This window comes from Sminthopsis crassicaudata, chromosome 1, assembly GCF_048593235.1.
Source record: "Sminthopsis crassicaudata isolate SCR6 chromosome 1, ASM4859323v1, whole genome shotgun sequence".
Classification (NCBI taxonomy): Eukaryota; Metazoa; Chordata; class Mammalia; order Dasyuromorphia; family Dasyuridae; genus Sminthopsis; species Sminthopsis crassicaudata.
The window spans coordinates 660,373,861-660,397,474 of NC_133617.1; the positions used below are offsets into that span (position 1 = coordinate 660,373,861).

A 23,614-nucleotide genomic window follows, 5' to 3' on the forward strand; every position below is an offset into this window, starting at 1 on the left:
ATCATAAAATTACAGAGTTGGAAAAGATCTCAGAAGTCACTTAGCCCAAGTCATACCTGAAAAAGAAATCCTCTATATATTCCACCCATCCAATCAATGTTCATGCTCTTTGTTTAAATAAAGAAAGGGGAGGACTTCCTAAGTCAGCTCCTTCACTTTTGGATGGCTCTCATTTTTAGGAAGTTCTTTTTTGACATTAAAACTAAATCTGCTTCTCTGCAATTTTCACCTACTGGCCCCTCTGGGGCCAAAGAGAACAACTATAATCCCTTTTCCATATGACAGCCTTTCCGATACTTGGAAGACAGTTATCACATCATTACCCCCACCCCCAACTCCACCCCAATCTTCTCCAGGCTAAATACTTCTCCATAATAAAGCCCCAGCATAATGTGGATTTGGGTAGCTCTACTTGAGCTTTTGCCAAAAGGCTTAATATGTCACTGAAGCTGGAGATAAATTTTCAGTATTTTCATTCATTTAGATTTAATCAGGCTCAAATTGCTGACTGCGGGCTCTGCAGTGAAATTACTGCCAACCCCATCTGCAATGCCCGCTGCTCTATGGTAACCAGAGAGGGAAGTGTATTTTCCACGGGCCACTGGCCATTTCTTACCTGATAATTCAGCTGAATAGCAAATTAATTACATACAGGGGGAGCATTTTTTTTTTCCCTGATGCCAGAGGACTTAACTATGGTCTTTGCTTCCTCCCAGAGTTTGCTAGAAAATAACCAAACTACGTGTACAATCTAAGAAGTAAAATTTTTCCACTACTTACTGAGGGTTTCCATGAACTAGATTTCTAGGTCTTTTGTACTTGCTGTATTCTTGTGAATGGGCATATGTATCTAATTTTTGTTTGGCTACAATTCTGTTTTCTGGAGTTAATATGGACAACACATGCCAACAGAGTTATATTTCTCCAGAAAAGTGAAAAAGATATGGGCTCATTCACCCTTAATCCAGATTGGTGGTTGTCCTTTCTCAAAAAGGACCAAAATGACATCACTATGGTAGAGTCAAGTTACATGGTGTCCAGCTGTGGTTGACCAGACCAAGAAGAGCTTGGAATGCTCTGTCACCAATGGAACACAAATAGTCTATATGAACATCTTGTGCTTCTTCTGAGCTAATTCCATTCTGCTTCACTCATAAAGCACAGCACCTTCTCTGAGGAGGGCACGCCATGCTGGGCAGTCTTGTGCCAGTGTCTTCCATGTCACTCAATCAATTCTAAAGTCCTTAAGCAACCCCGAAAGTGTCCTTGCATAGATTTTTCTGACCACCTTGTGAGAGCTTGCCCTATGTGAGTTTATGTGAGTTCTCCATAAAATAATCTTTTTGGTAAGCGTACATTTGGCATTCAAACAATATGGCCAGTCAGCATTCTTGTCCAGGTTCTGGACAATGGACAATGCTCTTGAGCTTTCCCAATCCCCAGTGGAGTGAAACAAGCTTGTGTGCTTGCTCCCATGCTTTTTTTTTTTTTTTTTTAGTGTGATGTTTTCAGTCATGTTGTCAAAGGCTTTCAATGAGGACAATGGAACCAAAGTCAGCCACTGCACTGATGTAAATTCTAATACAGATAACTTTTTGTTGTCTTTTTCTTTTCTTTTCTTTTTTTTTTTTTTTTTTTTTTTCCCCGTGGGAGGTCTGCTTTGAGGAGTTTGAATAGAAAGTAGGCAGTGGTTCTGAAAATTAGAAGTGATAACTTGTTCTGGTAGATAGAAGAATAGTTCAGATTCCAGAATAAGAGAAGAAAACAACAAATTCCAGTAGATCTGATTGAGGAAAACAAAAGGAGCAGGTAGTAGCAAGGAAGGTATTCATAAATTAGTCTTCAATGACTACTGCATTCAAATCCTCTAATACATGTTTTTGTCTCTATTTTCTTCTAATGGAGGTGGTGTTATACAGTGATAATCAAAGATTGGACTTTTCTAATTTCTAATTAATAATAAATGGCACATCTGCTGAGAATAGTACTTGTTATCATAATGCTTTAAGGTTTACAATACTCTTGACAACAGCCCTGTGAGATAGGCAGTAAAAGTGTTATTACCACTACTTTACAGGTGAGAGATTTGACCTGGAGTAATCAAATTAATTTTGCACCAAGAAAGCATTAGGTTGTAAACAATTTTGTTCACTGCTAAACCAATTGCATTTAGACCTTGGACTTACCTTTGAATGATTCCAGGTTGGAATTTAATTTCCCCACTTTTCCCAAGAGAGCAACCTGCCCCTTTATTCACTTATAGAATCCATAGAATATCCAGCAAATATTCTCTCCAAAGTAGTGGTTTTCATGAAAGAAATGCTGGTACCAATGATTAATATGTATTTATAAGATATCCTAAAATAACTACTCCCTCTTGTCCTATTGTGCAAGTTTACAAAGATCTTTTCCACACAAAGTATTACATTATACAATACTGTCTGAGTACAGGGTTGCTGTGAGAAACTAATGAAATAATTCAAGTAATAGATGTAAATGTTAAAAGATTATTTTTACTTTTGCTCCAGACTTTTAATTTCATTAGTGTACAGAGCTCCCTAGTAAGGAAATTCTCTTTGTCATTTCAGATTCAGCACCAATTCTGCAATTTATAGTTTTAGACAATTGCCAAAGGGCACTAAGAGGTTAAGTGACTTGTTCAGGGGTCAGAGAACCAGTGCATGTTGGATACATGGCTGAAACTCAGGAAGTCTTGGCTCTGAAGCCAGATCTAGGTTCAATTCCAAGCCACGCTTCAAAGCACTATATAAATGTGTTATTAGTCTTATTACTACAGAAGCAGATGATGAAGTAAATAAGTAAACAAACCCAAGTAAAGAATTCCCTGCAAATTAGACTAGACTAAACAGAAATCAATAGCAGAGAAACTGGAACGAGGGATGGAGAAAATCAGAGAATAAATGTTGGAAAGATTGAATCTGGTAAGAGGTAAGAAGCTGAGATTTGTACCATTGCCTCCTGGGATCCAAGTCCTACTCTATCTGCACAGGGAATCTTTCCATTGGTATAAATTCCATTGGTATAAATCACAAACAAATCATCCTTTTTCATCCTGTTTAATACTCAACAAAGTATCATATTTTACAGAGAGGCACTCTCCAAAATGTAGGACGCTGTGGTTCTTTGAAAATTCTAAAGGTTCTAATATAGTCCCATATAATTTTGAAAGAATCACTGAATCAGTCAATAAGTATCAATTAAGTATCAGGCACTGGGCCAAATGCTAGCCATGCAAAAAAAGGGAAAAGACAGTTTTGCCCTCAAAGAGCTTGCAATCTAAATAAAGTAAAAATCAATGAGAGAGAAAAAGAGAACTAATAGAAGATTTATAATAAAAAAAAAAAAACAAAAAACAGTGAGGGGGGAAAAGAGATCAGGAGAGAAGAGGAAAGCAAACCATAGAGGAAAATTGAATCCACATTTAGGATTTTCTTCTTCCTGTAATAGGAAATGTAATTTGTTACCATGTCAAAAGGAGAGGGAAGAGAACAAAGTGCTTATTAAGTACTTACCAAATGCCAGGTACTGTGCTAAAAAGTTTACAAATATCTTATTTGATCAAATGAAGTACGTATGTCAAATTTAGGTAATGTTCAAAATAGTCTTTAAATTTCTGAGTAAGCTGAGTCTCTATGCTGAGCAGTATAAAATGCTGCCTCTTCCAAATTTTTAGTGATTTATATTTTTAAAGGCTCTCCTTTCTCAAAATCGTGATGCCTTTTACCCTATTAGTAACTATACGGAAATGGAACAGATATGAGCCATAAAGAAAGAAAAGAAATCCCAGTTCATCTTTTTGGGAAACTTCACCTACTGAATAGATTTTTTCCCTAGAACTGTAAACCCCAAAGGAACTTTAGTAAATAAAATTATTATTTAATGTGTGCAAAATGAATTTACATGAAGCAGGAGGTATGATATGAAAAACTCAACATTTATTCCATCAATAATAAAAAGGCAACTATGACAACAAAAGAGAGCTAAGATCTTGACTTGGAAGAGATCTCTACTAATTCCCAAGTGAATAACCAACCAGCAGAGGAGCACTGTTAGGAACACACATAAGAGCAATCAGAAAGGTAGAGCAATCCATCTCTAGAGCAGAAAGAAGGCAGCAGTTAGTTATTGGCAATACCTCTATCTCTCTCCTCCTCCGAGACTGTCTGTATCCAACTTACAAAAGCAAAGGTAGCTCCAGGCTTTGAAGCTGCTATTTCTAAGTAGGCCATTAATATTATACAGCTACCTGTTGACAGAAAAGAGGAAAGGAGAGGAGGGGACACCTCTTTGTGATAGAATAATGAGTCTCTGAGGAGTCTAGAGACCCGAGCAGCTTCTTATGAGTCTATTTGTATTCTCATGAGTTTTGTCTGTCTTATGGAGCTAGGAAGTACCAGCTGCTCTGGATCTCAAGCGTAGATTAAATAATAGACCTGAATGATAACGATGCTATGTCACAACAAGGTCAGAGCTATCTCTGTGTCCTGGAGAATACCTCCTGAACTAGTAAGGAAACCCTCTTCCTCCTCTCAGAAGAGAAATTGCTGATAGGGAGCACAGTATTCCAAAAGATGCTGTGTTAGTTTGGTTTGTTTAAATGTTTTTCCTTACTAGAAGAAAAAGTTTAATGCAACAAGATAGCAGAATTTGAGGAGAAATAACTGGTGGGAAAACAAAAGGCAATAACAAAACTTTTCAAAACAATAATACTTTCTAAGTCTTTTTCATACTCTAGAGTAAACCTTCTTTGGGGATCATGGAAGGTTGCAGTATTCTGCCAATAATGAACTATTGAGCAGCTCTCAACTGTTTAAAAAAAAAACAAAACTATGGGTTGATATTTTATAAATTATTTTGTGTGCCCCCCTTTTTTGCATAAGTGAGAATTTAAAAATGTCTAAAAGCACACTTAACTTTGATAATCACAAACTACCCAACTGATTTCTTCATGAGTGCACTGGAAACAATTCTCAATTGTTCTTGATGGCTGAATCTCATGTTACTTTACTAGCTATAGACAGCATCACTCACATAAAAGAGGTTACCTTTCAATTATGAGATAATTCTCATCCCAGAGAGATTTGATAGGATTTCATAATACATGCTGTAAACTCTTTAAAATGTGTCCTCATGATGCTATAAGAATATTATTTCCATCAATCAACAAGTATTTTTTAAAGCCTCTACTAAATTTACTGACTATATGAGTATTATTGCAATGTTTCCATTGTGGCTCAAGAGTTCCAGGCAGAGGTCTAAGGTTGTTTAGCTCCTTCTAGTACTTATTAGAATCCATGAGTTCACATTATTGCTAAATCAGGAGTATTAGGGGAGAAAGTAGTAGATCTGGCCTGTGATGAAACTTATATGTCAGCACAGAGCAAGCTGAATGAAGCAAGCAGACTGCTGACCCACACACCTGTGGTGGATATAATGACATTTCAGCTCTGGTAGTTGCCACCAGCACATTAATCATGTTTCACTGGGATAATACTGGCAACTTAGCATTTTCTTCAGACTTGGGAAAATTTTAGAGTAAAAAAAAAGTCATATTCTCTATATATTCAATTTAAAGTAAATGCATTTTGAACAGTAAGTCCTTAAATTAAAATATTAATATACCATGTAAAATAAATATATAAAGACAAAAAAAAAAGCCCAAGCAAAAACTATAAATTATTTCATTCAAAGTGAAAAAAGGTGAAAATGCTCAGTTTCTAGTTTTTTGTTGTTGTTATTGTTGATCTGACTCTATTGGTCTGCTTTTAATCTCAATTTATTCTCAGATGTGAAGTAGGTTAAAATCCAATATCAAATTCCACACCAGTTTGTCCTTAACTATTTGCTAGGCTCAATAGACCTAATTTCTCTTTCCTGTTTTCCAGAAAAACTATAGCTTCTTACTCTGTTCTCCAGCTCTCACTCTGTCATTCTTGTTTTCTGTTTACCTACTCCAGTATTCTGATCTGCTTTTATAATTCAGGTACAGGTTATCTGGTGTCAGGCCACCTCTCTCCAACACAACAGTTTGATCTTAGTCCTTTTTAAGTACATCTCTGAGTAAATAACTCAGCATTTTATGTCCTGACTTCTTAAAGGAAACAGCTCCTTTTGCCACAAAACCAAATATTTACTTTAAATATAGTGGAACAATCAAATACCACAAATATAAATTAGGTTCCTTCACAGCCTTAATTTATAAACCAATAGCTTTGGGAAAGTGCCTTGTAATAACAGATTGGAACACTTATTTGAAAATGTGTATTGTTCTTTCTACTCAAAGAGAAATACAGCCTGCAGAGATTTAAGAGAATGATTTAGGTTTGATACTACATATAAATAGTATCTGTCAAATAAACAGACTGATTCTATAAGTCACACAGAAAAATCATTCTTGTTACAGTTATTATATGGTAACATTACCTCTTGTCCTTACAACTCAAGATGGCAGCCAAAGGTTACTATTCCCCTATTTAAATGCTGATTTTTCCAATATTCTGGGAGAGTATATTGAATTTTCCATTTGTTGTCATGCTTTAGAGGAAAGATGTGAGTGCTAAGATATGATTGCATGAATGTATGTGGGTTTATAGGCAACTATACTTTTATATTTTCTTTAAATTACAACAAGTGAAGCATTAGGAGGATATTGGAAACTAATTACAAGAATGAGAATACAGCCTTGCTTTTTCTTTGTTTTTCTTTCTCTTAGCTTCATCATCCCTCTCAAGGCTTTCGATTTGGAACAGTTCGGGAGAGCAGTGCTGAAGATTATGTGAAACAAAGCTTCCCAGAGATGTATGAATATATGAGAAGGTACAATGTACCTGCCACCCCAGATGGAGTGGAGTATTTGAAGTGAGTGTCAGCTTGCCTAGGCCCTGAATGTGATCACTGAGGGAAAGGCCATTTAGCTACTGACACAAATTTTGCACCCTATCTATAAATGTGATGCTGCCTTTTTAAATCAGCTGCTTTGTGTATGTGCTCACTGCTGTCTCACATTGTCAGTGGGGATAAGAAGCACTTCCATAACTTAGATTGGTGGGTGATTGCTTAGTCTCAGCTAGAGCTATCTTTGCACAAAAGCCAATGGTATTGTTTAAAGTAGCAGATGATGGAAAATACAAAAGTTGATCTGATACCACTTGGGAAAGCCAGAGCAACACAATGATCAAAACAAGGAAATGCAGGAAGGGGCTAATATATCCCTAGGAAATACTGCATGATAAATCACCAACCCCAAGGCAAGCCTGCGGTTGCTAAGACAAAATAAATTCTCATGCTTCCCTGTAAAGTGGAAGATACATAGTAAGGGTGTTTATACCTTCTTCCACTTAATTCCACCTAATACCTTCCTAATATGAAGCCACCAGGAGAAAACAGGCTATAGAATCATAATTCATTTGCCCTCCTTCAGCCATCTTGATAGAACTCAAAGGAGAAAAAAAGTCTCCAAGGGCGACCTGGTTTGGTTTTTCTGTTAAGAAGGAAATGAATTGTACCTAGATGACATTAGCAAAAAAAAAAAAAAAAAAAAATGCTATAAGTAAGCAAGTAGCCAGAATGATTAGAGTACTTCTTTCCTTTCTAGAACTAAGACAGTGACACACATTTACTTGCATTTGATTAACTGGTAAAATTCATCAAACTTCTTGTTTCTGGAGTTAATGAGATAAAATGCTTAAATTGAAATTATATAATTATTCCATGCTCTATGATATATTATAGCTCTTTCCTCAGTTTCCTTAGTGGACAACAGAAGGATTTTTCAAGCTCTTGTAAGATACTTCTTACTATAAACCAATGTACCAGGAATGGAAAAAAAAAATTTCAATTTCAACTGCTATATCATATAAGATGTATAAAAGCTGAAGAACACTTTCTCACAAATGTAATCAGATTCTAAATTCTCTGTTGGCCTACATTCACTGAAAACTATAGTATCTTTTTCATGCTATTTATTTTTACTATTCAGTTGTTTGATGAAATAACTTAGAAAAGTAGCAATAAAACATCCTCACACAATTCTGGGCAATCTCCCATAAATACACAGGTCATTGATGAGAAGAAAGAACATTCATAGGATCACATGTGGAGGGGGAGGAAATTAAACCTAACATACATGGAGAATGAATGTGCCCATATATAAAAAGGCCCAGAAGATATAGGTATGGCCCGCGTACATTTGTGACAAGACTGCTGAGATCTTTAGATAATAACATTTCATTGTTCCACTGGGTATCGTGTCTCATCACTGCTATTATTCACATTAGTCTATTCTGGGCTGGCTTTATAACCATTACCTGTTGGGCTTCAAGTGGAATCTTCAACTGAGATCCTATTTCTTTGTAATAAGAGAAGTAGGTTTTGTCAACTATTTTTTAACTTAGATCATAGAGACTAAACCACAACTCTTTTTCAGAGATAGAGCTCTAAAACACCTAATAGTCAGAAAAAGGCAAAGCACAGCTTTCCCTCTAATTAGAGCAGAAAAAAAATTGCCAACTGTACAGGCTTAGCCCCAGAGGTTAAGCTACAGTGGAACACAGTTTAGTCAACATGGACATAAAGTCTTTCTTTTGAATTCTCTTTTTCCTACTAATCATATCCATATCATCACAAAACTCTGATTTCAGTTTAGAAAATCCTTTTAAGTATCATAAGTTGCTTAAATGTCAGTGTGCTTTCTGCCTCAAATCATTTCAAACACTGCTTTGCAATGAAATGCAAAGAGCTGTGTGAGTCTGAGGAACCATGATTCCCTAGAGCCTCCCAAGATCTTCTGGGCCTCCCATATAAATGAACAGATAGGAAAAGGTAAAAACAAAAAGAATGAATAGGCTGCTACCAGATAATCACCCTATATGACAACTCTGTCTTAAATTCTTGCCTTTCACATACAAATGTAGCCAGTCATAATCCTTCTAGGCTTTGTACTTTCTTACAGATGTTTCACTTATGTTAATTCTTTAAAAAGTCCACGATTTTATCAGTGTGCATATTCATTCCCCTAAGATTACAGCCCATCCATATCCTAGCAGATGGTTTCATGAGTTGTTGCAACCAAAAAATATCCATCATGTGATGTGCATCTTCATATTTAAGTAAGCCAATTGTCAGCTCCTCATCCATCAGCAGGCCTGTAACTCAAAACTTTTCTAGCTTGACAAGACCTTCCAGAGCTTATATTTGGCTGGCATGTCCATTAATTCAGGATCACTTCCATGGCATATTGACACACTGAAGGATAGCATATGCACCCTTAATTAGAGATTTTAGTTAAGCAAGACTATAAAAAAGTTAGATTTATTGATCATCTTCACACCTGGGAGATCAATATCAAAATTCTCTCCTGTATATAAAAACTCAAACAGCTTTTCTTCTGCCCATCTTCTAGATTCTCTCCTCCAACTAAAATTCCTGCCCTCGTAGAGGGATAATGGTCCAGATACCAGTCACAGCTGTATTCCCAGCTGTGCAGCAGCTGAGAAATTAGCTAAGCTTCATTATCTACATTTCAACAGCCCATGCACAACGAGATAGGATGCTCTACTACAGGATCAGATCCCTCACTTCCATCCTGTCTAGCATCTATTCTTCCCCAAGCCAGACCTTTTTGTAAATATTAAGTCCCCCATACAGAACTAGAATGCTCACACAACTGGGACCCTCACAAACAGAACCCCCCCACACACACACCCCCCAAGTAAGAGAAAATCCATGCAAAGTGTCAGGATACACTCAATATAGAGCTAGGATATTTACACACACAAAGTGGTAGACCACCCATTGATGCACACAAAAAGACACTCAAAAACACAGGCAGGATATTCTTGGGGACATAGTGGAAAGGTTTTTGCTAGAACAGAGTATATCTGGGTACTCTCAAAACTGGCTGAATGACCATATCCATAGAGTAGTTATTGTTAAGGGACAGGTCAATTCTCCGAGAGCCTCCATAGCTGTGGATCCTAGCATCTAAAGGAGCTGTAGTTGCTGACACAGGTTGCAGACTGGGAATGAGATATATTGGAGGCAGAGGAAAGAGGAGAGAGGTCAGACAAGGCAATGGCCTCTCAGTGTCCTTGTACTATCTTCTCACAAGAGGAGATCCATTCTGGGTTGGATCTCCAGCAGCCAGAATCAGGTGGCTCCCATATATTCCAACAATTCTCCCATGTATTCCAACAATTAATGAATTGATGTCAGCTCAGTGCAGTGCCCTCTAAGAATTTGTTAGCTCTTTTCTGCTTAATATTTTTATTAAAAATTGGATTCATGAATGGTATACTTATCAAATATTCAAATGACTACAAATTGGAAGCTACAGTGAATATACTGGGTCATAGAATAAAAATCTTAAAAGATCTCATCAGAATAGAATACTGATCTAAAAAGAGAAAAATCCAAAGAGAAATAAATGCAGAATGTCACACTTGGGTTAAAAAAACAGCTTAAAAAATAGCACAAAACGGATGTGTTGTAGCTAGGTAAGCGGTTCATCTGAAAAAAATCTCAGGGATCTGTAAGCTCGAGATGAGAATTCAGAAGACTATCCCCTAACTTCAGGATTTATCACTACTAAGTTAGGACACACACATACACACACAAAGGTAGGGTACACACACTGGATAAACATAGGATGAGCTCTTATCTATAATGATTTGCTGCACATCTACACACAAAGCTAAGGCATCTATGTACAGAGCTGGATCTTTCCTCCATATTCAGTAGTATAGCAATCAAGTGTCCTTACTTCCTATACTAAAATTGTATCTGTAGGGCTGGAAACATGCAAAAAGTAGAGGAAATTAATTTTCAATGGATTCAAAATTCTATCTAGGCCTTCCTTCATTATTTTTAATATAATTCCTATAAATCCTCAGTTCCCAGTGCCATAATCAATGCCTTCACACTATCCATTGCCTCAGAGAATTACTGAATCTCTGAGTTGAGGGGAAAAAACCCTCAGAAGTCATTCATGTACTACAACCTATACCTGATCAAGTATCAAACCTTTCCAATATTCTTAATATTTCAAATCAATATTTCAATATTCAATTCCAATAATTCTCAAGAATTATTCACCAACCACTGCTCAAAGATTTCCAGTAATGGGAAATTGATTATTTCTTGAATGGGAAAGTGACTACTTCTTGAAACAACATATTTCACTGATAGATAGTTTGAATTATGAGGAAGTTTTTCATTCTATTGAGCCAAAATCTGCCTTTCCAGATGGCACCACTGCTTCTTGTTCTGTCCTTTGTGGCTAAACAAACCCCTAAGCAAAACATGTTTAATTATTCTTCCATGTAACAGCATTTCAAACACTTGAAGATAGATAACATATTCCCCCCACAAGTCTTCTCTTTTCTCAGCTATATATATTTAGGGCCTTTAATTTATTCTTATATGTCATGGTCTCTAATGCTCTGACCATCCTACTCATTCTCCTTACCTCCTTTACTTCCTAAACAGTGGAATTGTCACTTCTCTCATCCAGGAAACGTTAACTCTATTAATGCCTCTAATAACAGAGGTTTTTTTGGGGGGGAAGTTTACATGGCACAATATTGACTTAAATGGGGTTACATTCCCCTAAAGCCCCAGACAGTTGGGGAATTTTTGGTTTTATTTTTGTTTTTTAATAAAACCTACTCTCTATCCATAAGTTCCCCATCTATTATTTGGGCAACTGATTACTTGAGTTAAGTACAGAGCTTTATATTCCCTCCTATTAGTAATTCTATTCAATTTTCTCAGTCATTCTAGGCTGTTTAGTTTTTTGAGATCCCAATACTATTATCCAAAATTATAACTATCTCTTCTAACTTTGTGCCATTGTAAATCTAATACATTTTGTCTTTATGTCATTTGTAAATCTGAAATTAGCTTTGACATAAGTCATAACTAAAAATGTCTTAATTCAAATGTCCCATCATATCTTCATCTTCTGATTCCTGAATTATTGTTATCAAGATTTCTTAATATTCTATTTTCTTCTTTTTAAATAAAGTATATATTTGCATAGCCATGGTCTAATTATGAGTAATATCACATAAATTCTCAGCCATACCTATGATATTTAATTCACTTCCTTGTGATGATCTCTAGTTCACAGGATTTATTACTAATGCATTGCACATCGGTACATAGAAATCTCAAGCCATGGATTTTGTTGTCTGCATTCTAATTGGATAATGTCTCCTGGAAGTTATTAGATGTGTCTACTAATATTCTCCTTCTTATGTTATACCTATATTTCTACAGTAATCTGGTTATTAGATGTTGTGAGTGCCTCCATGTTCTCTCAACCAAACCCATAAGTCTCTAAACAAATATATATATATATATATATATATATATGTGTGTGTGTGTGTGTGTGTATACATACATATATATATACACATATATATTTATATATGTTTACCCATTTTTTAGATGAACTCCATCTCTGGCTAAGAAGCCATAATGATAAAGAGATAAATAGACTAATAGACATAAATTTGTATATCTTAATTTGACATCTAGACATCTGAATCACATTCTCAGAAACAATCTTAACTACCTATTCACTCCCTAAATTTGTGTTTCTTTTCTAAAACTGCTACTTTCAATCAGAAGCAGTGATAACAGTACCACATTTTTTATTTCTCAAACACTAGAAGTGTTCCCTAGGTTCATTCTGCAAATAGAACTTTTACCACATGAATCAACAATAGAGGGCATTAATTTGTCAGTTTTGACGCGTCTCCATTTTATCCCACAAGTACACCAAAGGAAAAAAAAACTGTCTCCTTATTTTCCATGTAAATTTGGCATATGTCACTTGTACCCTTCAATGAGTCCTTATAAATCATCATTAGATGCCTTTTTCATTCCTGACCATTCTATGCAATCATTCTTCAGAGTACAAGAAACTATCAGAAAGTGTATTTCTATGCCCTAAGGCAAGTGTTTTTAATGCTCTTTCTTGTCCCTCATTTGGCGGTCTGGCAAAGTCTATGCTCCTTTCTCAAAATAATGTTTTTAAAAGCACAAAATAAAATACATGGAATTAGAGAGGAAACAGTTAGTTTGAAGCACAGTTATCAAAATAATTTTTTTTGGAACACATGTTCATAAAATCCAAGTCAAGGATCCCTACTGTAGAAGAAAAGCCTTGAATCTATCACATTCTTCAAAAGTTTGGTAGTTCTCATTTCTTTCCTACTGAGTCTCATTATTTCATCCATCAACCACCTGCCATAGGTCTCCTGTTTGCTTGGAGTCTTTTTCATCTTTGTTTTCCCGTTGAATCACTTCTGTCATTCTTAAGAGGAATATTTCATTCTTCCAAGGTCTAGAATAGAAAGTTATTCCTCTAGATCTTACACTTTCTTCTCTAGTAGTGAGGGCAGCCTAAATTTTATGGAAGGAAACTACCTGACACTGGAAAAAAAGCCATTGTACACTATTTTTCAAGTCACTTGCAAATTCTTCCTTGATTTTCCTATTAGAACTGAGATCCTCAGCCCTTTGCTGCTTGCTTTTATAGTTAAGTGACAAACCACCTCTGAAAACTGCCTAATTGTCATATAGTTAATTGTGTTACTAGCTCATAAGTGAGGTTTCATGAAGACTTGCTAACCTTAGTATTGCTTTTCCCTAAACTTTTATTACTCAATTTCTCAATATATTTGATCTATAGGTAGCTGATTGGCACTAAAATATTTATTGTAAACAGAAGTTTACCTGAACTGTTGCCTGCTAGATTATAATCATTCTCCATAAACTTACAAATGTAACTGTTCTATTTTCCATCTTTGCCACTATTTTTTCTTCTCTCTGCTATTCAGAGTTCAAATGTCTTCTATTTCATTCTTACCTCATTGGTATTTCAGTTATTTCCCTGAGAGGACCATAGAAGTATCACATTGTAGTCTCACCTCCGTAAGAAGCATTCCATATTCTAGGTTATATACTTACTCTCTACTCTTTCTCCCTTCAAAACTTGCCTGTCCTGTTTCCAAATCCTTAAGAGTCTAGATCTCCATTTTCTAAGATTAAAGGGGTTGTTTTGGTTTGGTTTGGTTTTTTTTTTCCCATAAACTTAACCCTTTCTAGAGTCTTTATGGCTAATAATGGTTGTGTTACCTTTTTCCTGAGGTACTTGTATTGCTTACATGGGATTCTTGAAGATAGAACACTTTCACCCAAAGAAACAATTTCTAAGGTCAGAGAATAGGGTGCTATCACAAGCAAGCAAGTGAGGGAGATGCCTCAATTAAAAAAAAAAAATCTTTCAGTTTAACCCATGTAGTAAAGGGTTCTTTAATGGTCTTCAAAGAATTAATAATTAGCAATTCCATGGACCAAACAGGCTAGTGCAAGAACCATGAAAGGTCATTTCTATAAGGCATCTTAAATATCATCAAGATCAAGCTCCTTATTTTATACAAGAGGAAATACCAGGTCATCAACAAAATCCAGTTCTTATCTACCAGTCCACTGCCTTTTCCACTAGCTGAACCTTTAGCCTTGGATTATGCAGGAATATTCTGTCAACCCACAAAAGAGGAATAGAGTTCATTATTTCTTACCATTCTTTGTCAAGTGGAGGGAGAGAGAATTTTAGCATTCTTGCTACTTTACAGAAAGGGTTAAGTAAAGCCTATGGATTTGGAAGTTTATGAAGAATGGTAAGCTCAGAGCTCTTGATTTACCAGTTCCCAAAACTGCAATAAAATCACTAAATTTTAAAAAATATTTTAACCCAAATTTATTGGTGAGATGGTAACTAGTTTTCTACAGGTCAAGTCCAAATTAGTTCTGTGTTTTGTTATGTGAAGCATGCTTCTCAGGTTCCAAGTACCTTCTGGTTTGAGTAAAGTTGTTCTGCTAAAACTTCACTTTATTGCAAGGATTCTATTATGTTTCAAAGCAATAACCCCACAGGAGATGAGCTGCAGCTGGAAATACCTATTTTTAAAAGCATCATTTCTGCTCCAAGCTGCAATAAACTCTGGCTTCTATCTGAATTGGAGTCAAAGTGAGTTGTACTCTGGAGACCTTTCCCTTACCTTCAAAGATTCTTGATTTTTCAAATAGCCAAGTAGAAAAGTGGATAGGATTATAGCATCATAGATTTAGGTTGAATGGGACTTTCAAAGCCATCTAGTTCAACCCCCTTATTTTATAGATGAGGGAACTGAGGCCTCAACAGGTTAAATGTCCAGGGCACACAAATAATAACTAAGAGAAGTAGAATTTGAAGCCAACTCTTCTGACTCAAAATCTAGTGTTGTTCTGATTATACCATGCTACTTCAATACTATATAGATATTTATATTGTCTCCTTCCTTGCTTGTGGTCTGAAGAAAGTCTTTCCTGTACAAGACAGACTATAGGGGCAGAATAAGCAGACAACTCTGTAGTATGACTTCAAACACCAGGAAGTTTCTCTTGATATCTCACCAAAAAAAAAAAAAAAAAAAAATCTTGGTAATGTCTGAAATTTAATATACTTAAAAGTCATTCTCTTGATTCAAGCTAAATACAAAAATTACAAATTCTCCTTAGGAGATGTAACATATTCGGAATTTATCAGATTCTTCCCTAAACTCATATGAGGTTGAGAGAGGAAATTTGAATATACTTTAAGTATAAAGAGCAGAAGGGACCAAGGAGGGAAATAGAAAGAAAATAGGAATACTGAAGAAATGCCTTATCCACTGAATAAAGTTTTTTCAGAGTAGATTGCTGGGAAAAGCTGCCATGTTGAAATAAATTCATGCATGCTTTATGTTTCATGAATAATCACATGCTTAAAGGTCAGTAGGGTTTGCTTCTTCCCATCCCCTCCAGGAAGGTCTTGAAAATGCCTTTCCCTAAGACCACTATGGCCAACTCCAACAGGTATATTCTGACCACCAAGAGGAATCACAGGAAAGTGAGTGAGGTGGTGTTTTCTTCAAGACTCCATGAGTAATCCTGGAACTCAGTAGGACTGTTTATATACCAATGAAGATTATACTTTTTTCCTCCCTGTCCATTTCTCTTTCCTCCACTTTCCTGTTCTTTCCTTCTTTTCCTTTCCCTTCCCCTTTCCATTTCTTTTCCTTCCTTCACTTTTCCTTTTCTCTTCTTTTTCCTTTTCCTTTCTCTTTCCCTTTCCACAAGTTTACACCATCTGAAATCACAGCTTTCCTAAACTAATGTAATACCCTCATAATTGGTTTCCTTTCTCTTTTCGAGTTCAATCTCTACACAATAACCAAAATGATATTCCTAAAGTACAAATCTGACCATGTCATTCACCTGTTCAAAAAACTTCAATGGTCCCTACTGCATCTAGCATAAAATATAACTACTACTTCTATTTGCCATCTGTAGCCCTTCACAAAGTGAGTCCAATAAACCTTTCCAAACTTGTTTTACTTTACTCCTTTTTATGTGAGATATCTTCCAGCTGAATTGTTGTTTTCTAAGCTCAGAATTCCATCTTCCATTGCCATGTCTTTATACAGCTTGTTTCCATACTAGAATACACTCTATCCTCACATCCTCCTCTTAAAAGTCTTGATTTCTTTCAATGGTCAGCACATGTGTTACTTCCAATGGAAAACCTTTCCTGATCTTCCTAGTTACTAGTGCTCTCTGGAGTCAAATAGTTTTATATTTTTCTCCCTCAGAGAAATGTAAGGTCCTCTGACAGAAGGCAAGGACTGCTTTTCATTTTTATTTTCTTATGCCCAGGATGTGCCTTGCACATAGTGCGTATTTAATAAAGGCTTGCTGAAGTGGATTGCTTAAAGAGTACTGGTCCTAGGCTAAGGATTCCCAACTTTGAATCCTTCCATCTGCTGTCTAAGCAAGTCACTTAATCTCTCTATGTGTCAATTTCTTCTTCTACCAAAAAAAAAAAAAAAAAAAAAAAAAAAATATATATATATATATATATATATATATATTTGAAGATTTCTTGTAAGAGAAGACTATTTAAAAAACTTAAAATACCATACAAATGTTGAGTTATCACTGTCATTATCATCAGCATCATTATTATCATTATCCAACCTTTCTTGAGTATTGGAAGTAAACAATTACTCTAATGCTTCATTTAGTCACTAAATACTATCAAACTACCTGCATTTACAATTGCCATCATCATCCCCTCAAATAGAAATAGAAGCTACTCTACTAATATATACATAAAGATTACCACTGGCCACATATTGACTTAGTGTATATATATATATATATATATATATATATATATATATATATATATATATATATACATATATATATATGTGTGTGTGTGTGTGTGTATACATATATGAAATTTACATATTTTGTTAAATATTTAATCTTGCTGATCATACTCAGAACTATTGCAGATCATGTTTGACACCTCTGTTCTATAGTATAAAATTCAAACTCCTTATCCTGGTATTCAAGGTCTTTCTAGATCTGGTCTTCTATTCTTATTTTACCTTATTCCTCATCATGTACTCTATATTGCATTCCCATTCTTTTTTCTGCCATCTTTTACTTACATACATTCAAAATACATTCAAATAGGCTATTCTCCATGGCTGAAAATGTGCTCTTTCCTCACCTCTGCCTGTTGAATTCTTTCTCTACCTTCCATAAATTCTTCCGTGGGACTTTGCCCCTCCTTCTCCTACACTTTGTTGAAAGCAACCACTCCCACTTTAAATATTTCTAGAGATTTGTCTGTATCTTTCCCCTGTCCCTATAATACTCTACCTTGCATTACATCTATGTGTACATATAATATCACCCCAGTAGATCATAAGCAACTTGAGCACATGAAATGCCATTTTTCATCTATCTATCCTACATATAGAAGGTATACATTTAGTGTTTGTTGAATTGAGTCAGTCAATCTTACTGGCCTAAAAACATCATTAATAACAATAACACATTTATATAGTGCTTTGCAATTATAATATGCTTTCCTTGTATCACCTGATCCTCACAACAAAATCTATGAATAATAATAGCTAGTATTTGATACAGACAAAGCTATTATTTACCCCCTCCACAGATGAAAATACTGAAGTTGCTTGCCATAGTCACACAGTCCATAAAGGAAAGGGTTAGAACTCAAATCCAGTTCTAACTCCTTTTCCAGTACTCTATCTGCTACACTGTAAGACCCGTCGTAATGAATCATTTGTAGCCATCTCCCCTAGAGGATCTAGGATTGTTGCTCATTAACCCTCCCAGAGAATGGCAACCTGACCTACAAAGTCTTCAATAAAGCTGATGCCTGATAAGAATCGCCATTTCAATCATATGGATTTATGAGGGCTCCCTTCGTAAATTACCAGATCTGAATCCCACCAAGAATCATGTTAGAGAAGGTCAAAGCAGTTCTGACCTTCTTTTTGCTGAGTCCATGGAAAGAAGTACCTTATGCCAGCCTGGAACAAGGGAAATTCAAATCTCATCCCCACTGAATTTACTGTCCTTGATGTATATTCTTTAGTGTGTTGAGATGCGAAGAGAGTTAACTTCAGCACTAGCTAGCCTAATTCACCCAAAGTTCCTCTGCCCCTTTCTGATCTGTATGTAGTTCCCTGATTATTAATGACTCATGGGGTGGGCGGGGGTCTTCTTTTGGTCTTAACCCTAGGAATGATCCAGAGAAGCTGGACGCCTTCATCATGGACAAAGCACTCCTTGACTATGAAGTGTCCATTGACGCTGACTGCAAACTGCTCACCGTGGGGAAACCATTTGCCATTGAAGGTATAAATCAGTTGTTATTTTGCTCTTATTGAGAACATGTTGGGCTTGGCAACTTTGCAAGTCACCAATGCAGACATCAGCTTTGATGCAAAGAGACATCCATCTTTCCTTGTTTTCATTTTATTTACCTCAACTACTTATCTCAGAAGCTGTTAGAGCAGGGTACTGTTTGGGGGCACCATTTACTGATTCTGTCAACCAGAAACAAAGCACTTCAAAGGCTGATGCTTACACTCCAGGCCTAGGGAGAAAATTGAGAGTGGGGGAAGGATGAAATAATTTAGATATAACTTTTGATTTGATTTCTTCAGTGGTCAGATCTTCTGATCATTCTAAGCTTGTAAAAGTAGGATCATAGATTTTAAGAGCTAGATGGGACCTTCAATATCATCTTTCATTTTTTAGAGGAGAAAACAGAGGACTAATACACTTAAGGGTGTTGTCCAAGGTCATCCAGAAATAAGTGCCAGTGTTTGGACTATAAACCAAGTCTTCATACTTTCTTTTTTTTTCTTTTTTTTTTTTCCCCCTCCTGAGGCTGGGGTTAAGTGACTTGCCCAGGGTCACACAGCTAGGAAGTGTTAAGTGTCTGAGACCAGATTTGAACTCAGGTCCTCCTGAATTCAAGGCTGGTGCTCTATCCACTGCGCCACCTAGCTGCCTCTGTCTTCATACTTTCAATCTGGTGATTTTTCTACTTGTACTTTGCTAACAAATAAAATGAATCACCCATTTTGAAATTAATTCTGAGATTACTGCATAGTCAATTCTCTCTTTGAGTGCCCCTTAGCCCTTGGAAGTGTTTTATTACCTCCTGACTATTGATAAATACTTTTTTGCTGCTGGTTTAGTCCTTGCCTGGACATAGTCCTTGTCCTCAAAGAGTTTACAGTTTATCAGGACTTACATTCTATGCCAGCAGCATTAAAAGAAAGACAGATATATAGCCAACAATTCAACATTTATGACTGTGCAAAGGCTAAGTTAGATGAAGTAGGAATTTCAAGGAGTTTATAAGTTGTCATTCTCATTTGCCTCAATGCAATACAATGGAACTGAATAGACTACTGCCTGAAACCCTTAATTTCACCCAACATAGTAAATGGGAGATCTCTCCACCTGTCAATATGTAATTAGAACGATGTGTCCAGCCACTGTGCTTCCTGAGATCAAGACAATTCAGGCTCCAATTTTCTTGCTTCAGTATCTCCCTCCCCTGAAGTATTAACAGTTTGCTGGCCCCAGGCTTTGTGTGTGTGTGTGTGTGTGTGTGTGTGTGTGTGTGTGTGTGTGTGTGTGATCGATGGCACATGGCAAGAGTGGAAGCTGTTCCACTTTGCCTTCCTCCAAGAGCAATCAATCTCTTTCCTATTTCCAAAGGCTAAATGACCTTTTCATGAATCCAGAACTTCTCCAAACCAAAACTGGTACCCAACAACTGAAAGAGGCAGAGAAAGTTGATGGGTCTAGTGATTTAGCAGCTTAAAGCAGAACCTAAGGCAGCTACTTAAGGTAGATTTCTTTTTGGTGTGGCTCAACAAATTCCTGATGTGTAGAGCCTCTGGGAACAAGGAAAAACCATTCAATTTTGTTTCTCTACAGCTGGTTATTGTGGCCCCTCTGCCATCAGCTGCAAGAGGGGGTCATGTTGGGGAAGGGTTAGAGATGGTGGGCATCTTACCTGCCTTATATCTGACTGAGCTGTCTCTTTTGCTCAAGGAGGTGACCCAAACTTCTAAGAAGGCAAGGGTGATATAGATTGTTCCACCCCGCTTTAGCTCAGTACCAGATGCCACTGTAGCTTTAATTAACTCCCTACTGGTTTTCTGCTTACATTCCCATCTGTGCTCTTGAAACTTTGTGTCTAGCAGTTGACATCATCTCTAGGCACCATGTTGTTTTTAGAGGGAATAAATGCACTATGGTTCATTCCAATGGTGGAATGCTGTGATTCCTTATGGGAAGGTCTTGCAACCCTTTGTAAGAATGAGCAAGAAGACTGCAGGTTAGAATAGACTATTATTTTCATTGTTGGCTTCTTATGAAAACTTAATGAGTGAAGTTCAGAATAGAGACTAAGTAAGTTCTTGTTGTTAATTACACAGAAAGGTAAGAGTTGATCACAAGAAAAGTAAGCAAATATGTTTTTGACATCTTACATCTGACATGGGCCCACTTAGCATCTTATCTATCTGTGAAGGTATAAAGTCCTTCATTTCACTGGTATGGGGAGCCAGTGCTCACATAGCTAATTCCTGATTTTGAAATGAAGAAATTTAAAGAAAAAAAAAAAACCAACTGTCAATTTGAGACCTCTTTCCAATTGTATAGAGTAAAGTAAAAAACTGTACAGAGGCTTCCATTACCCATTTTTACAATATTTTGATTTACTATTCTCATGAAAAAGAGACCTTGGCTTAAATATATTACATTTCAATAGCCAATGGAATTTTCATTGAGAAGTTTCAAAGTACTATATATTATATAAACAACTTGTAAACTCCTTGAAAGAAAAGGACATACCATCTGATACTTTTATGTTTCCCACAATCACTAATACAGAAATTAGTACACACTCAACAAATAATTACTTCATTTATTAATTTTAATGAACTAAAGTTCATTAACAAAATTTCATTAAATTCATAGTAACTTATACAACTAACCAAATAGACAACTAGTCGTCTAAAACATCTAAAAAATTAATAAAGGTTACAGAATGCTAAAAATTACTACAAGTAATCACTGAGACAAAGAGAAGAATGAAATATCTTAATTAAAATACGCAATATGTTGTATGTTGATTTGCATTCGATAGATAAGAAAGATAGATGTGTGTTTTATGGATGTGTAAAGATATTAACCCATCAATATAACCTTGCTTCTAAATTTCCCCCATAATTTGAAGAATGATTTATTTGACTGAATAAACAATAGCTAAGTTTTGTTTAAAAGTTCCTGAGAAGTAGATTTTGTTCTTAAGCAAGTGTGCAGACGGGATGATCAAAGCTGTTAAATGTTCGGGAGACTGTGGGAAGTCTTGGGTGAAATTGAATCTGATGTACCAGTGGAATGAAGAGTCACTGGAATTGGAAAAGGAAGTGTTAGGATAAATTAATACATGTCCTAAAGTTAAGCATTGCAGCAATAAATGTCCTAGAAGGAACAAGGATAATGAAGATGAACAATGATGATATATGACATTCCATCAAAGAACTCAATGTGCTGTTAAGTCAGGCTTGTTTCAATGCCCATCAGTATTTTGGATCAGTAAACTGAGGCCAACAGGTTATGTAATTCACCCAAGCTGATCCTAATTGTTTTAGGTCTTCTTTCACATACCTCTCTTTTAATCTTCAAAAGGGAACCTATATTTTAAAAACTCTGAACATTAAGTCAATTAAAATACATTCTGAACTCTTTCTCCATATTGGCTGCAAATAGCAAGGCATGGAAAGTCTGACAAATTAAATGGATCTTTCTTTCATTTAAAGTTAACCCTAGTCATCTGAGAGGTTATTTCAGATAATTCAGGTATTTTCCAATCAGGTGTAAACACAGAACTGTTAACCTGTAAAATCAATGGTACCAAAATATACCTCTGCTGCTCTTAACACAGAAGTTCCAATTCATTTGTAGGAGAGTGACCAAGATCATATTCTAGAAATTGCTTCCTTGTCCTAGAATCAACATTGTATAGATAGTATGGTATAGATTACTTGACTTGTAATCTGGTAGACACCTGAGTTTCAATGCACTTCAGAATGTGCTGGCTCCATGGCCATGGGGAAGTTAGTTAACTTCTCTTATTCTCATCTGTAAAATGAAAGGCTTAGACTTGATGGACCATAAGACCTTTATAGCTCTGTCCATGATCCTATAATTGTCCAAAGAACCTGATACTTTCATTTCTCAAGCTGGAGGATATTATTCTGCTTCATCTAACGAAAATATGTTCAGCCTATTTCTGAAAGCAGCTCCTAGCTACTAATGGTAATTAATAAAGTGATTCAGAATGCCATAAGTAGCTGGCAGGTAGAAGAGCCATCCTCTGGTCCTTGAGAACAGACAAATTTTAAATGCAAAATGATGGAGAAATAAAATTATATCATTTCCTTTTTAGTTCTTTTAAAAGTTTTTTTAGTTCTAATTATACCAAAAATTTTGCTGTTTTATAAAACTTTCCCATGCCCCAACCAAAATAAGTTTAATTTGTGTATCCCCTCCCACCCCAGACTCCAGATTTTTACTTTCTATTCTCTTTAATGGTGATATTCAGCAGAAGAGCCAAGAGTACAGCACTAATGTCTTAACATTGGCTATGCACGTAATAGTGTAGCAAATTAGAATATCAGATGATAATGGATAGAGGTCTATTTTTTCCAGGTCAATTGCAGTGTAACTGAGATGTGATAAAGTAGAGAGATTTAATATTTATCACTTTCAGTGTGGCAACTTTTTCAAATATCAATATACATTAGATGAAGCTTTTCTCCTAGTATATTTGAATACCTGTATAGTGTTCCGAAAGCTTATTTTTAGAATAATTATTGCCTCCTTGGAAGCATTCATTTTAAAAGACTTGGTTCTTTCCTCACATACTGAGTCTAGGCTACCACAATATATGATTCCAGAATAAATTTGTCATCAGGTGTAATAATCAGGGCAGGAATTGTCTGCTATATAAGCCCAGGTAAAATTTAGAAGAAACTTCTTAAAAGTAGCTTTCTTGGTATGAAGTTGGAATGTGAACTTAATACTAACTAGTATTATAACTCTAAAGTTGAAAAGGACTTGAGAACTCAAGTCTAACCCCCTCATTTTA

The 23,614-nt window shown here is 35.9% G+C and overlaps 1 protein-coding gene across 1 annotated transcript in view; it reads left to right on the plus strand.

Moving 5' to 3' along the window:
• GRIN3A (glutamate ionotropic receptor NMDA type subunit 3A) overlaps nt 1–23,614 on the plus strand; it is a 202,088-nt gene that overhangs the window by 126,209 nt on the left and 52,265 nt on the right. The window contains exons 4-5 of the mRNA XM_074282997.1: nt 6,734–6,879; nt 18,674–18,789. Of these exons, the coding sequence (XP_074139098.1) occupies nt 6,734–6,879; nt 18,674–18,789 (262 nt within the window). The remainder of the gene's footprint in view (nt 1–6,733; nt 6,880–18,673; nt 18,790–23,614) is intronic.